Source organism: Heteronotia binoei, chromosome 13, assembly GCF_032191835.1.
Source record: "Heteronotia binoei isolate CCM8104 ecotype False Entrance Well chromosome 13, APGP_CSIRO_Hbin_v1, whole genome shotgun sequence".
Taxonomy (NCBI): Eukaryota; Metazoa; Chordata; class Lepidosauria; order Squamata; family Gekkonidae; genus Heteronotia; species Heteronotia binoei.
In genome coordinates, this window is record NC_083235.1 from 80,204,813 (window position 1) to 80,222,123 (window position 17,311).

The window sequence follows — 17,311 nt, forward strand, 5'->3', positions numbered from 1 at the left end:
TGCCTGGCAAATGCTGAAGTATAAAGTTAAACTTTGAAAAGAATTCTGCCCACCTGATGTACTTGGCCCCCAGGCATCTAGGGGACCATAATGCCAGACTTTTTAAAAAATAATAATACCTTTATTAATGATTTTCAATTGCAACAGTGCAACTTAACTGTATAACATCCATGTTCAGGTTTAGAAAATATAACAATCAATATTTGATATAAAATAACATTCAAAATAACATTAGCTTTAGGCATGACCTTCTACTACAAAGTTCTAAGTGGAACAGAAATCATGCTATAGTTTAGCCTTAAAGCACTGAGTACATTAGGCAGAAGAAATTGATAACTAAAAAAAAAGTCATTTGTTAATATAATAATCTACATGGTAAGACTTCATTTTTTGCAAGGTAGTCAATGATGGGGAACCAAATAGTTATAAAAGGGGATTCATATGGTCTGTCCAGACTTCAAAAGGCACCCATGAACCCTCTAGCCAGTGGCACCAGGTAGTTAAGGTCAGCTTTACAGTGGCCGCCTTGTTCCCTTCTGACCAGTTCCTCTCACTCTGAGCTTTTTAGAAACATAAGCACGGGAGTGCAGATTTCCCCCAGGGCCCTGGCTTGTCTGATGCTGGAGTTGCAGCAACTTCATCACTTGCTCCCAGTTCTTGACCTCACAGGTGAGCGGGATCTACCCTAATAGTGCGCTTTGGCCACCAGGCCCAGGTTTAGCCCCGTGTGGTAGGACTTGATCTTCACTGACTCTGCCCAGTTTCCCTACATATGTTCAGTACTTTGCAGAGAACTCACACACCGACTTGCTTCCCTAGTGCATCTACTTTAAGGCCGTGCACATAGTCTTCTCTTCAAGGGGTCTACAAATTTGGTTTGGAGGGCCAGCATGAAGAGAGCTGCACTTGGTAATTCCAGGGCCCCCATCTTGTACAGAGTAACAAACCATTTGGCAGCAGCCCCTTCCAGCCATGACCCCAGGTAACTCACCACATTGCCATCATTGGGGAAGGTTGGGTCCCACTTGTGCGCAAACTTGCCTACTTGTACCATGAAACCCCCCAAGCTCTCTGGGTTCCCATCGAACGTCACCTCCAGCTTGCATCTCCCTGCCAGAGCTTGGGGGGCTTGGAGGGGCAGCTGGTGTGTGTGGGGGGGGAGGGCTGGCAGCACTTGCCTGGCAAGCTGCTGATCTGGGCCTGGGGCTCCCCCCCCCCCTTGGAGCATCTTGCGGCTGGGCCGGTGCAGGGACTTGCGCTTGAGCCTCTCGGATGGCGGTGGCAATTAGATCTTGAACCCTGCACAAACTCTGCCATTTCTTATCACATCTGGGTCATTCTTGCTTGGAGGAATCCCTTAGCCTTGACACAGAGCATGGAGTCTAGCCAGAAGGCAGCAGCTGCTCCCAGGGCACCGCTAGCATAATTTCCTCCCTCACCAAAACTTGAAAGGCTTTAGATCTGGCTGCTGTGGAAAGCTTGGCTTTGCCGTTGGTCCCTTTCCCAAGCAGCTGTTTCTCCTTGCATTGATGTCACCCAGAACTCCCAAGCCTTAGGAGTTTGCCCATACCAATTCAAGGGATCCAGATCCCACTGCAGGTGACAGCACCCAGGTCAGTTGTTGCAGCTCCTCTCCCTGGAGACTCCCAGGGATCTTCATCATGGTCTCTGTGCAGTCCCACACATGGATCTTGCCACTTGTTACCCAAAGGGGTTGTGAGGGTCTCCTGAGTTTGTTGGGGGAATTAATGAAATGATTTTTATTAATTTATTAATAAAAGTTAAAGAAATATTTTTTTTAAAGTTATCACTTGAAGAGCACTCTAGACACACAGGTTCAGAAAATAAAGGTAGTAGCTTATAGAGAAAAAAAGGAACTTATTCTATGGGACTATATTACCTGTCCAGAGAACATAGATCCAAGTAGAAGGATGAGCAAAACAAACTAGCATCCCACTCAAGTTTACCCAACCTTGTGGCTGTGGATGTAAGTCTGGACGTCCAAACACACACACACACACACTCTTGGACAGAGGAGTGGTTGATATAACTTTGAGCAATAACGTGATCGCTTCTAGAACAATTCTGTGATGGTGTGAATGAAGTAATGCATTTGAACCAGGGAAGCTGCATAGCTTTCCCATGGGTTGTGAATGCAATGTAACGTTCGTGTAAAAATGTCTGTTGTGCTTGGTGACCTCTAATAGACAGGACAAGTGAACTATTACAAAGGAGTATTATGGGATTAAAATAGTTTTGACTAAAGACTCACACAGGATGAACCAGGTAAGGAAAATCAGGCAAGGTAGGGGAATAGGTTAGTTGTACTTCCTTTTCTGGAAATTAATCTTTAGCGTTGATGGATTTAAAAGAGGGAAGAACTGCCAAAAACCAGACCTTTGCATCTTTAGGATCACTTTTCTCAGACAAGCCTCTGGCCAGTATTTGATGACACCCATTCCATGTGATTGTAGGACCTATTGATCCTATTTGCAGACCAGGTAACAGTCTAGAGGAGTGATCCTGTGAGATGTTGAGAAAGAATGTTGCCTGAATCACCTTGTCCAAGGTACCAAACTAGTCATTTGAGGGAGGAGGGGTCCAGGCATAACACACTGGCAACAGATCCCTACCTCGGAGACTCCAATAACTTGCTATGAGAGCCTTTGGCGTGCTTTCCAGCTCGCTCTACGGAGCAGGCATCGACTGCGCATGCCTGGAGTGAGCGGAAGGCGCCACTCCCACTCAGTTTCTTCCCATCCGCCGCTCAGACAACACCTACCTTGCTGCATTCCTTCTCCTCAGCTCGTTTTTTTTTCCTTCACCTTATTTGTATTCTGTGGTATCGTATATTTTTCTACTGATATTCTTACTTCCATCTTGCTGCATTCCTTCTCAGCTCGTTTTTTTCCTTCACCTTATTTGTATTCTGTGGTATCGTATATTTTTCTACTGATATTTTTACTTCCATCTTCTTTCGTCCCCTAATATTAAAAGAAAAAAAGCACAGCATAGCATTGCACAATTGAATACACATGACAAGAGGAAGAAGATGGAGTGACTCTTGACACTTTGGCTTCTTCGCCGCCTCCCCCACAACGAGCAGGAGATTTGGCTGCGTCAGCTGCTGTTAAATCTCTGAAGAAAGCAAAGGTCTGACAAGGGAGCTTCCTGCCACTCCAAGCCTGTATAGGGAGTCTTCCACACAAGTATCTACTCAGCATTATCGATCTCCTTCTCCAGTTCAACGTGACTTCTCTACCCAGGCACATAATTCTCATTCACCTCTATATCATGAAATGTACCGAGTTTCCTGAGACTACTGCTGTCACGGTCACTATGACTGTTCTTCTGCCTCAAGATCTCCATCTCCTTGACTCCGTAGAGTGTTTTGACAATACTCACATTCCCCTTCAGATGACGGATATAGGCGTTCTCAATACCATGACTATGATCCCTTGTTCTGTCGAACTTCAAATCCATACCTTCTAGGAAGCAAGACTGCAAATCCATGCCTTCTCGAAGCCAAGACTTCCAATCCATACCATCTTGAAACCAATCTCTTTTGCAGCGTTCTGCTACAGCTCCATTGCCTTCGAAGTCTCCAGTCCAAACCTCACCTATGGCTCCTGTACAACCTAGAGAGGACCTTGATACAGGGCTTTCCAACCCTAAAACACCTCCTCGAAACCCAGATGAGTTGGAATCTGAAGATGCAAGTTTCTGTTGCTCAGATTCAGAGCAACCAATTTCTCCAGGCTCTCTGGACTCTTTCCCATACATAGATGACTGACTCATAGTTGCTCCCTCACCGCATCAACTCAAGAGAGATCTCCAAACCACTCTCTTATGGCCTCTCTGGGTCTGTGTGTGAACACCATCAAGTCTCATCTCACTCCTACTCAGGACCTCCTATTTATAGGTGCTCGCTTGTGCACATGTCCCCATCTGGACTTCCTTCTTCGGGACTGAGGTCTGACAATACAGTCTCTTGCAGCTGCTATCATACACTTTCCAACACAACTCATAATTCAATGCCTTCTGGGCCTCATGGCTTCAGCCACTTCTGTCATTCGGTTTGCAAGGCTCCGAATGCGGCCCCTTCAACTTTGGTTTGTTCATGCCTTTCACCCATATAGGCAATCACAGAACACCATTCTAACTGTACCTCAGAAGGTCCTTATTTCCCTCTCATGGTGGACCATCCAGACCAACCTGCTCCAGGGAATGCCTTTATTCTCCCTCCTTTTACTGCAGTGGTGACTATGGATGCCTCGAAGTGGGATTGGGGAGTCCACCTAGAGGACAAAACTGTCAGGGGTCTTTGGACTCCATCAGAAAGAAATTTCCACATCAACTGCCTAGAACTTATGGCGGTTCACAGGTCCCTCCAGTCGTTCCTTCCATCCTTAACTGGTCAGCATATACAGATCACCACAGAAAACATGGCTATTGTCTTTTATGTCATCAGGCAGAGAACCAGGTCCTCCTGTCTTTGCTGTCTAGCCATTGTTCTTTGGGAGGGTTGCATCAAGAACAACATCTTTCTGACTGCTATCCATCTTCCTGAGGTGGAGAACACATTAGTGGACTCCCTTAGCAGACTTCATCTGGACGACCATGAGTGGTCTCTCAATCCACTCTATCTCCATCACATTTTCACTTGCTTCAGAACACCCAGCATAGATGTCTTTGCATTCTGGGTCAACGTGAAGTGCCATCGCGTCTACTCCAGGGGCACCAACGACGCGTTCCTACACACTTGGACAGGACCTCTTCAGAACCTCACTTGTTCTATTCTCAAGATTGTTCGAGACGGAACAAACTGCATCTTAATAACACCTTGGTGGCCACGGCAACCGTGGTTCACGAATCTTCTTCAACTGTCACGTCACACTTATCGGCACTTCCCTCTAGCAGCTGACCTTCTAACTCAACATCATGCTCAAGTGTGGCACCACAACCCTCAGCTTCTCCGACTCACAGCTTGGAGAATTCGTCCTTGAATTTGCCACCTGATGTTGAGCATGTTATTCTGAATGCTAGAAAACCTTCCACTAGATGTTCTTATCCAAATGGAAACGTTTTTACTCCTATGCACAATCTCACCATCTTGATCCTGAGGCTGCACCGCTCCCTTTGGTCTTACAATACTTGCTGTCCTTACAAGTTTCTGGACTCAGATACTCCTCCTTGAAGATCCATCTGTCAGCCCTTTCTGCTTTCCATTCACCTGTCGATGGCCGGACTGTTTTCTCCCACTGTTGTCTAAGTCTTTCCTAAAAGGAATGCTACACCTCCATCCTCCGATTAAACTGTTCGTTCCTGATTGGAGTTTGTCTTTGGTTCTTTCACAGCTCATGAGGCCTCCGTTTGAACCGTTAGCTTCTGCTGATTTAAACCTTGTTTCCTGGAAGACTGCCTTGCTAGTTGCACTCACTTCAGGCAAGCGAGCTGGTGATCTGTGCGCTTTTCGCTCTGACCCACGATATAGAATTTCCCACAAGAATAAGGTGGTCTTTCAAGCAGATCTGGCTTTCCTCCCCAAGGTGGTTTCTGCCTTCCACCTTTCCAGTTCTCTGCCTACATTTTCCCCTGAACCTAAAGACTCAGGACAAAGAGCTCTGCACACCCTCGATGTCAGAAGGGCTTTGTCCTTTTACCTTTCACGCACGCAACCCTTCCGTAAGGACCCTAACTTGTTTGTGGCCTATGGCAATCTCTTCAGGGGATCCAGATTCTCTACCCAGAGACTATCTAAGTGGGTATTTAATGCTGTTTGTTTGTGCTATGAGATTGCTAAACAACCCTTACCTGACAGTCTTAGGGCTCTCTTGACCAGAGCTGTCTCGACCTCTTCTTCTTTCCTCGAGGGCGTCTCCTTGGAGAACATCTGCTCTGCTGCATCCTGGTCCTCTCCAGCCACGTTTGTCTCCCGCTATACCTTGGATGTTTGTGCTAGACATGACGCCTCATTTGGCCAATCGATCCTCAGATCCATCTTCCATTGATGTTGACACAGGTGAGTGCCTGCAGATATTGTAAGTATAAAATTTTGTTTGCCAGCACCCACCTCCATATCTGCTTTTCAGCTTGCTAATCACCCATGTGTGGGACTGCACAGAGACCACGATGAAGATGAACAGGCTGCTTACCTGTAACAGGATCTTCGAGTGGTCATCTGTGCAGTCACACCCACCCAGCCTTCCCCTCTGCTGGCTTTTCTTTTGCATATGCCTATTTAGATTGTCAGTAATGGCTGGAAGAAACTGAGTGGGAGGAGTGCCTTCCACTTGCTCCAGGCATGTGCAGTTGATGCCTGCTCCCCAGAGTGAGCTGGAAAGCGCGCCAGAGGCACTCATAGCAAACTATTAGAGTCCCCAAGGTAGGGATATGTTGCCAGTGGCAAGAACTATGTATGTGACTGCACAGATGACCACTTGAAGATCATCAGTTACAGGTAATCAACCTATTTTTCTCTCCACCCTGTTCGGCGGGCCTTGTCTGCCTTGGCTGCGGCCCCTGGAGTTTTCTTTGGGTCCTTGTCTACATCTGATTCTCTGCTCCCCAAACCATGGCTAGGCATAGTGCCAGTCTCTGGGCATTGAAGGTACTCAGGTTGAGGACAGGAATGAAGATTTCTGGCAACTTGTAAGATTTGCAAGTAATGCTCAGGCAATGTTCTCTGGTTTAGAAGAAGTTTTTATTATGATTCATTACAGATGATTTGATCCCCACCTGGGCATTTTCCAGGAATGCCCTACTGAAGACAAGACACATTAAAATACTTCAACTACTCCCCCCTGCCCCCCATCATGGTAATAAAACTCTACTTTCATTTTTAGCTAAGATAGAATACATATCAAAGAAATAAGAGTTAACAAGGAAGTCTGGCTCCAACCGCTAGATTAAAGGGAAGCTAACTTATTGCTGTAACTAACATGAATTTGAGCAGATTTCAGAGGATGGTGGAAGACAGGAGGGCCTGGCACGACTTGGTCCGTGGGGTCGCAGAGTCGGACTTGACTGTGTGACTGAACATGAACAGGTGAATAGTTCTGGGCTCCCACTGTTCACACTGCAGCACAATTCCTGTTCATAGAATCATAGAGTTGGAAGGGACCTCCAGGGTCATCGAGTCCAATCCCAATCACAGGATCTTCATCGCTGTCACATAGCCATCTAGCCTCTGTTTAAAACCTCCAAGGAAGGAGAGCCCACCACCTCCCGAGGAAGACTGTTCCACTGAGGAATCGCTCTAATGGTCAGGAAGTTCTTCCTACTGTTGAGCCGGAAACTCTTTTGATTTAATTTCAACCCATTGGATCTGGTCCTACCTTCCGGGGCCGCAGAAAACAATTCCACACCATCCTCTATCTGACAGCCCTTCAAGTACTTGAAGATGGCGATCATATCACCTCTCAGGCGCCTCCTCTCCAGGCTAAACATCCCCAGCTCCTTCAACCTTTCCTCATAGGACTTGTTCTCTAGACCCCTCACCATTTGTCGCCCTCCTCTGGACCCGTTCCAGCTTGTCTATACCCTTCTTAAAATGTGGTGCCTAAAACTGAACACAATACTCCAAGTGAGGTCTTACCAGAGCAAAGAGATACCATCACATCACATGATCTGGACACTATACTTCTGTTGATACAGCCCAAAATTGCATTTGCATTTTTTAGCCACCGCATCACACTGTTGACTCATGTTCAGCGTATGATCCACTGCTAGATCCCTTTTGCACATACTACTGCTAAGACAAGTCTCCCCCATCCTATAACCATGCATTGGATGTTTCCTACCTAGACGCAGAACTTTACATTTATCCCTGTTAAAATTCATTTTACTGATTTTAGCCCAGTTTTCCAGCCTGTCAATGTCATCCTGTATCCTGTTTCTGTCTTCTACTGTGTTTGCAACCCCACCCAATTTAGTATCATCTGTAAATTTAATAAGCATTCCCTCTATTTCTTCATCCAAATCATTGATAAAGATGTTGAACAAAACAGGTCCCAGGACAGATCCTTGAGGCACTCCACTTGTGTCAAGCATGGGATTTCAAAATAACCAGTCCTTGGATTTTTGAAACAAAGTTTGGTTTATTGATAATCCATGTGGCTCAGCCGAACTAGGTATTGGAACTGATACTTAGTAACAACAAAATGCAAGCCTCACGTCCCCCGTTTCCCTCTTACTGCAGTTGGCGTTGGAGGGCCACCCACTTCATATTGGTCTCTACCTCGCCGGCCAGTTGTATCCAACCCACAAGTGTGGTGGGGCGGGCTTGCTGTAGGGCTCGGTCTAGTAGGCTTGCATTCAGCCCTCTCTGGTATGCTTCAATCTTCATCATCTCGCTCCAACCCCGAACCTTCGCGGACTGGGCTCTGAAGTTGGCCGTGTACTCTCTTACTGACTTCGCCCCCTGTTGCATGTCGCGCAAGGCCGTGATGGCTCGGGTCTCTTGGAGGGGATCTTTGTACTGAGTTAACAGTGCCTGCAGGAACCCGGCCACTGTATCAAGCTCGGGCCCCCTCGTCTCGTACAGACTCACGTACCACCGTCTCGCTACTCCCTTCAGCTTAGACCCGAGGTAGTCCACTCGACTGAAGTCATCAGGGAAAAGTGTTCCCCCAATAATGCATGTAACTATTGGCTTGGATGGTGAAGTACTCCACTTCTTCTGGGTTGCCATCGAAGGTGGCATCCAATTCTTGACCCCTTCCGTAGTCTCGAGGGGCTGGGGGTCCCGGCAATGATGGCGGGGGCCCCGGTTTGGCTGGCACCACCTGGGGCACTTGAGGTGCCGGAGCTGGTGGTGCCGGTGGCACCGGCACTGTGGGCAGGGCCTGTGGAGCTCTCCCGAAGTCGTGCAGCAGTAGCCAATCAATTTGCCTCTGCATCTCTCGCGCCATAAAGGTGGCGTTCGCTTGTATTTCGTCCTGTAGTTCTCTCGCCATGGTGGTCATCTCTCCCCTCACGGTCTTTAAGATGTCCGTCTCTTTAGGGGGACTCATCTTCCTCCTCCGATTCAGAACCCACGTCGTCTGGTCCAGGTACCCCCCGTTCGTCCTCGTCCCCCAAGGAACAGTCGTCTCCCCGGAGTTTCCACCACCCTTACCCCCTCGCACTGGCCTCGACAGGATTACTTCGTGGTCTGCTGGTGCTTCATCCATCAGGGTTGTTGAGGTACGCTGTTCATCTTAGGGGTGATGAACAGTTGTTGTACCTGCAGTGGGGACCCGCGCCCCTCGACTCTCCGAGTCCCAACGATGTGCCAGGGGGGAGTCCGCCCCTCGATTCCTTCAAGCGGGTCAGTAGGTTCTCTGTTATCTGGTACTCTTTCAGCCATCCGGCTTAAAGTTGCCAGATCAGATGAACTCTTAATAAAGGATCAGTTCCAAAATGTCAAGCATGGGATTTCAAAATAACCAATCCTTGGATTTTTGAAACAAAGTTTGGTTTATTGATAATCCATGTGGCTCAGCCGAGCTAGGTATTGGAACTGATACTTAGTAACAACAAAATGCAAGCTTTAAAATGGCACATCAAAGGTTCTATAAACAATTCTACATTCACGTGTGAAATTCACATTCTGACTTCCTTATCTCTATTGCGTTTGGCTCTTCCTGGGTCTAGGCCTCGCTGGGCCTGGGAATGAGTCCCAGGAGGTTTTATCTTCAAAGAGGACATTCCTGCATTTGTTAGTAAAAGCAAAAGGAGCAATGGAGGGGGTTTACTACTTTGATGTGCCTGAATCTATTTCATGGTTAGTAACAATGCTTGACAATTTGTCACTCCTCTTCAAGAGGATGGAAGAACAAGCACTCTTTGGGTGTGATCTGTCAACCAGTTAGAGATCCACCTAATGGTAACAGGACCCAAATCACATTTTACCAACTTGTCAACAAGGATAGTATGTGGAACTTTATCAAAAGCCTTACTGAAATCAAGATAAACTATGTCTACAGCATTCCCCTGATCCAGCGAAGTAGTCACTTTCTCAAAAAAAGAGATCAGGTTAGTCTGACATGACTTGTTCTTGAGAAACCCATGCTGGCTCTTAGTGATCACATCCATTCTTACTAAATGTTCCAGGACTGACTATTTGATGATTTGTTCTAAAACTTTTCCAGGTATAGACATCAAGCTGATGGGTCAGTAGTTACCCGAATCCTCTTTTTTCCCCTTCCTGCTCACGTTATTGCTTTCCCAGGACAGGAGAGATTCCAAATGCTCATGCAAGAGGAGGCAGGGGAGAGGAAAGGGGCGAATGCGAAAAACAAAGGGACATCCAAATGGAAACACCAAGTGGTTTAATAGCTAAACTTCAAAAGCAACAGCAGAAAGTGTCTTCAATGGCAGAAGCCCGAGGGGGTTTCTGACAATTGAGCAGTCTGCTTTGGCACATCTCTTCTAGATAGGAATGTCTCAAATATTTTTAGGAAGTCCTGCTCTTATTCTAAGGGCATACTGTCCAAATATGTAGAAAAATAGATACCTATGTATGTTTGATTGGAGGCCTTGAGAAGTAACTGTTGCTATTTACTGAGAGGAGATTGTTGATATAGGCACAAAGCTTAACTGCATATTTAGATTTAGCCCCATGTGAATACACTATGCATATTCCTAGAACAGAGGATGCTGTTCCTTTTGATGTGGTCCCTAGAATTTACTTATTTGATTGGTGTACTCAATGTGCTTCTGTAGTATCTTCTCAGAAGCCCCATGGCACAGAGCTGCAGTGCTGCAGTCTGAACGCTCTGCTCACAACCTGAGTTCGATCCTGGCAGAAGCTGGGGTTCAGGTAGCCGGCTCAAGGTTGATTCAACCTTCCATCCTTCCGAGGTCAGTAAAATGAGTACCCAGCTTGCTGGGGGGAAAGTGTAGATGACTGGGGAAGGCAACGGCAAACTACCCCGTAAAAAGTCTGCCATGAAAACGTTGTGATGCAACATCACCCCAGAGTCGAAAATGACTGGTGCTTGCACAGGGGACTATCTTTACTTTTTAGTATCTTTTCAAATATACCATTTCATTGTCAAGTATTTCCCCCCACTTCTAAATGCATACTAAAGATTTATACCCTCTGGATGTTTGTCTCTAGGGCTACAATTGTTTCCTTGGAAGACTTTGAACAAAGGCTGAATCAGGCCATTGAGAGAAATGCCTTTTTGGAAAGTGAGCTGGATGACAAGGAATCTTTGCTAGTTTCTGTACAAAGACTGAAAGATGAAGCGAGAGGTACTGTTTGATTTACAGCTGGTTGCTGGTTTAAGAATGATGGAATCTAGCATTAGCTTTTAACAGGTTGAAGGTCCTTCTCCAGATCTCATGTATGAATATGTTACTTTAGTGCTCTTGACATCAGTGTTGCAACTAATAGCCAGATGGTGGAGAAGCTTATTTTACAGGTGCTATGTCCTCCAGACTGATGTACCATCAAATACAGTAACTAATGCCTCTGTTCTGTATATACTTCTGATTTCTTATTGCTGACTTGAATCTCTAAAGCAGGGGCAAGGAACCTTTTTTCTGCCAAGGATCATTTGGATATTTATAACATCATTAATGGGCCAGCAGGAACTCATTAGATATTAGACCACACCCCTAAGTATAGCATATTATGTCACACGCTCATTAGCATATTAGGCCACATCATCTGGGATAATCAAGTGCAAGTTGAACTGGTGGTAGCTGGCTCCCACCCCCACACTGGCCCCCTTTCCTTCATGCAAAAACTGCAGCTACAGCTACTCCCACTAGACTAAAGGCACCCACATATCCTAGCAGCAGTCCTTCACAACACCCACCACAGACAGAAAGAAAGAGAGGGGGAAGGGAGAAAGGGAAATAAAGAAATAAATGGAAATAAAGAAATGGGGGGAAGAAATAAATAAAGAAATGGGGGAATAAGGGGAAATAAAGAAAGAGGGGAAGAAAGAGGAATTAACGGAAACAAAGAAATGGCAGGAAGAAATAGAAATAAAGGGAAATAAATGAGGGGGAAACTTACCTGAACTGTGGAAGTGACTTTCCCAGGCTCTGTAGTAATCCTGGCTGGCGAGGCAGGTCCCAGGGAGGCCGCTGCGCAGTGTGGCTGGGCCCCATGATGCCTCCTGGCCAGCTTGGCCCTAGAGAGGCTGCTGCACACCGTGGCTGGTCCCACGATCTTTGCCAGCCAGCTGTGACCCAGGGAAGCCGCCATGTGGCTTGGCCCAGCAATCCCTGAGGGCCAGACCAAATGATCTTGCCCTCGGGCCAGATGTTGCTCACCCCTGCTCTAAAGGAAATGAAGCCTATGGTTTGACTTAATGAGATACAATTTGTTTTTGCTTCATATATGGCTCTAGTATATGATTTGGTATGTGTTTAGGGAAGAATTGTAGAGAGTTTCTAGGTACTCTGGTTGGTTGATATTTCTATGCTCAATGTCAAGGGATAAGTCAGTAATACTTTCTTCAAATCCTACAGATTTAAGGCAAGAACTAGCAGTGAGGGAAAGGCAGCAGGAAGTAACCCGGAAGTCAGCCCCAAGTTCTCCAACTCTAGATTGTGAGAAGATGGATTCAGCTGTCCAGGCTTCTCTGTCTCTGCCTGCAACACCTGTTGGGAAAGGCTGCGAGAACAGCTTTACTTCACCAAAAGGTAGGCTAAACAAACATGTGTGTTCTGTGAAGTTTGTGAAGGAGTTTAAATACTTTTAGGTGTACTGCAGTCAAAAAACTCTTGCATAGTTCAGCTTTAGTACTCTTGAAATACTGACCCAGAGAAAAACTTAGAAGAAACTTTTGAGTGGTTCATGGAAATATGTGATTTGTGCATTGTGTGACTTATTTACATTTTGTCTGTTCTTCTTCCAAAATCTTACCACATATATTAGCAGTATAGAGATTGGGAGTATGTGAGATAAACGTTCAGGGCACTGATAGTATGGGTTTGGTTTATGGCTGTGCATACTCACATAGTCTGATGCTGATGTTGGAAGACAGTTTAGCTTAGACTTGCTCTTGGCTTGTATAGGCAGAGATGTTATTGCAGATGCCCTAATGACTTTCCTCTAGAAGGTGATTCAATAATTATTATGAAGAGAAGCTGGCTCTTCTGCCATGCTCAGAAATGCATTGTTGGAATCTTGAAAATTCAAACGTCTGTTACTTTGGAACGACTTCCTCATGAATGCTGGGGTATTTACATATATAAAAAGACTGTGGGTTGGATACAGTTTGAGGATCACAGATTTTCCACACGACCCCCAGCATTCCTTGCTGATCCCTAGAATGTTTGTGTGACTTGCCTGCCTGGTGCGAAGGTAGCGGACATTACGCGTGTTGTAGATAGGCTGATAGACAGTGCTGGGGAGGAGCCAGTGGTCATGGTGCATGTGGGGAAATGCAGTCGTGAGATCCTGGAGGAAAAATTTAGGCTGCTAGGCAGGAGACTTAAGGCCAGGACCTCCAAGGTAGCCAAGTGCTACCTGTGCAGGGCTGGAGAGACAGGCACAAATTAGAAGTCTCAATGTGTGGATGAAACGATGGTGTAGGGAGGAAGGGTTTAAGTTTGTTAGGCACTGGGATGCTTTCTGGAACAAGCGGGAGTTGTACAAAAGAGACGGTCTCCACTTGTCCCCAGATGGAACCAGGCTGCTGGCACTTAAAATCAAAAAGGTGGCAGAGCAGTTTTTAAACTAAATCTTGGGGGAAAGCTGACAGGAGATGAAATGTCTCCGGTTCGGGAGGACTCATCTCAAAGAGATGAAGGGTTAGCTGTTACTTTTCTACCGGGTAATGGATCAGAGTTGTCCACTGAGATGGTGACAACAGTAAGGAGCGTCTGCCAAAGTCTTGAGGCAGCAGGAGGAAGGTGGCGGGCCTAATTTGCCTGGGAAATTATACATGTGTATATACAAATGCTAGAAGTGTCCGAAGTAAAATTGGTGAGTTGGAATGTTTAGTGTTGGGGGAAAACATAGACATTGTGAGAATTTCAGAAACTTGGTGGAATGAGGAGAATCAGTGGAACACAGTGATTCCTGGATATAAGTTATATCGGAAGGGTTGGAGGTGGGGTGGCTTTGTATGTCAGAGAGGGTATACAGTCCAGTAAGACTGAGGACAAAGAATTAGATTCTCTTCTAGAAATGCTTTGGGTCGAAATAGAGGGCCCAAAAGGAAATTTTACTATGGGAGTTTGTTATCGCCCACCAAATCAAAAGATAGACGATTATTATATGATGGAAGGATTAAAGATAGCGGCTGAATGTAAAAACTGTGTTGTAATAGGTGATTTTAACTACCCGCAGATTGATTGGGTCAGTATGTGTTCAGGTCGAGAGAAAGAGATTGAGTTTCTAGATGCTCTCAATGACTGTGCTATGGAGCAGATAGTAACAGAACCTACCAGGGGTGGGGCGATCCTGGATTTGGTCCTAAGTAATGCCCAAGACTTGGTGAGAGATGTAAAAGTGATCGCACTGCTTGGGAGCAATGACCATAATGTTATTGATTTCACCATTGGTATAAATAGGGAGTTGCCCCAAAAGACCAGCACAACCACGTCTAACTTTAAAAGGGGTAAATTCTCTGAGATGAGGAGGCATGTGAAGAGGAAACTGAAAGGAAAGGTAAATACAGTCAAAACCCATGGGGAAGCTTGGAGGATATTTAAAACTACAATCCTAGAAGCTCAGATAAAATAGATACCACAAGTTAGGAAAGGTACAAACAAGTATAAGAAAAGGCCTGCATGGTTAACAAACAAAGTAATGGAAGCTGTAAAAGGTAAGAAGGACTCCTTTAAGCGGTGGAAAGCTAGTCCAAGTGAGATTAATAAAAGGGAACACAGGCTGTGGCAAATCAAATGCAAGATTGTGATCAGGCAGGCAAAAAGGGACTATGAGGAGCATATTGCAAAAAACATAAAGACCAACAATAAAGATGTCTTCAAATACACTAGAAGCAGGAAACCAGCCAGGGAGGCAGTGGGGCCCTTGGATGACCATGGGGTAAAAGGATTACTGAAGGAGGATAGGGAAATGGCTGAGAAGCTGAATGCATTTTTTGCCTCAATCTTCACTGTGGAAGATGAGAAGTGTTTGCCCGCTCCAGAACCACTAATTTTGGAAGGGGTGTTGAAAGACCTGAGTCAAATTGAGGTGACAAGAGAGGAAGTCCTACAACTGATTGACGAATTAAAAACTAATAAGTTACCAGGTTCGGATGGCATACATCCAAGAGTTCTGAAAGAACTCAAAGTTGAACTTGTGGATCTCCTAACAAAAATATGTAATTTTTCATTGAAATCTGCCTCCATTCCTGAGGACTGGAAGGTAGCAAATATCACCCCCATCTTTAAAAAGGGTTTCAGAGGAGATCCAGGAAATTACAGGCCTGTCGGTCAGACTTCAATACCGGGAAAGTTGGTAGAAAGCATTATCAAGAACAGAATGAGTAGGCACATTGATGAACACAAGTTATTGAGGAATACTCAGCAAGGGAAGATCTTGCCACACTAAGCTCTTTTAGGGGGTGAACACTAAGTTCTTTTAGGGGGTGAACAAATATGTGGACAAGAGGACCCAATAGATGTAGTTTACCTTGACTTCCAGAAAACTTTTGATAAAGTTCCTCATCAAAGGCTCCTTAGTAAGCGCGAGAGTCATGGAATAAAAGGACAGGTTCTCCTGTGGATCAAAAACTGGCTAATTAATAGGAAGCAGAGAGTGAGTGTAAATGGACAGTCTTCACAGTGGAGAACAGTAAGCAGTGGGGTGCCACAGGGCTCAGTACTGGGTCCCATGCTCTTCAACTTGTTCATTCATGATCTGGAGTTGAGAGTAAGCAGTGAAGTGGCCAAGTTTGCAGATGACACTAAATTGTTCAGGGTGGTGAGAACCAGAGAGGATTGTGAGGCACTCCAAAGGGATCTGTTGAGGCTGGGTGAGTGGGCGTCAACGTGGCAGATGAGGTTCAGTGTGACCAGGTGCAAAGTAATGCACATTGGGGCCAAGAATCCCAGCTACAAATACAAGTTGATGGGTTGTGAACTGGCAGAGACTGACCAAAAGAGAGATCTTGAGGTTGTGATAGATAACTCACTGAAAATGTCAAGACAGTGTGCAATTGCAATAAAAAAGGCCAACACCATGCTGGGAATTATTAGGAAGGGAATTGAAAACAAATCAGCCAGTATCATAATGTCACTGTATAAATCAATGGTGCGGTCTCATTTGGAATACTGTGTACAATTCTGATCACTGCACCTCAAAAAGGATATTATAGCTTTGGAAAAAATCCAGAAAAGGGCAACTAGAATGATTAAAGGTTTGGAACACTTTCCCTATGAAGAAAGGTTAAAACGCTTGGGGCTCTTTAGCTTGGAGAAACGCTGACTGCGGGGTGACATGATAGAGGTTACAAGATCATGCATGGGATGGAGAAAGTCGAGAAAGAAGTCCTTTTCTCCCTTTCTCTCAATACAAGAGCTCGTGGGCATTCAATGAAATTGCTGAGCAGTCAAGTTAAAACGGATAAAAGGAAGTACTTCTTCACCCAAAGGGTGACTAACATGTGGAATTCACTTCCACAGAAGGTGGCGGCGGCTACAAGCATAGCCAGCTTTAAGAGGGGGTTTGACAAAAATATGAAACAGAGGTCCATCAGTGGCTATATGTGTATGTGTGTGTGTGTGTGTGTGTGTGTGTGTGTGTGTATGTATATGTGTGTGTTGGCCACTGTATATTGGCCACTGTGTGACACAGAGGGTTGGACTGGATGGGCCATTGGCCTGATCCAACATGGCTTCTCTTATGTTCTTATTCCCATGGTCACAGGATTTGTGTAGCCCAACAGCCTTATTGGTTTTAAGGCTGCATTGAGGAGAGAGAAGGGCACAAAATTGCCCTTCCTGCTGCATCAACAGAGGGGAAACAGAACTAGTTTTGACACCTTCCCTCTTTCTATTGCAGTCTTTCAATCCACATGGTTGTTAATTCATATGAGTCCCACCATTCTGATATTAAACTTTCCTGGGGTTAGAAAGTACCGCTGTGGGTAGGGAAAAGCTGCAAAGATCTACAACTGTCAGAACTTTTCACTGATTGGTCACTGAGTTCAACCTGCTATGATTATCCTGCCTGACCCCCACCCTGGTTTTGTTTTGCAGCTATTCCCAATGGATTTGGTACCAGTCCTCTCACTCCATCTGCCAGGATATCTGCACTCAACATTGTGGGTGATCTTCTAAGAAAAGTGGGGGTAAGAAGCATGCAGAGTTCAGGCCTGAATATGTTGAAATATGGCCAAACATGCACCTT

General features: G+C 45.6%; 1 protein-coding gene across 1 annotated transcript in view; it reads left to right on the forward strand.

Annotated features, from left to right (window-relative positions):
• The window catches only part of NDEL1 (nudE neurodevelopment protein 1 like 1), a 75,406-nt gene that overhangs the window by 21,045 nt on the left and 37,050 nt on the right, over window positions 1-17,311 (forward strand). The window contains exons 4-6 of the mRNA XM_060252425.1: window positions 11,105-11,241; window positions 12,472-12,645; window positions 17,161-17,252. Of these exons, the coding sequence (XP_060108408.1) occupies window positions 11,105-11,241; window positions 12,472-12,645; window positions 17,161-17,252 (403 nt within the window). The remainder of the gene's footprint in view (window positions 1-11,104; window positions 11,242-12,471; window positions 12,646-17,160; window positions 17,253-17,311) is intronic.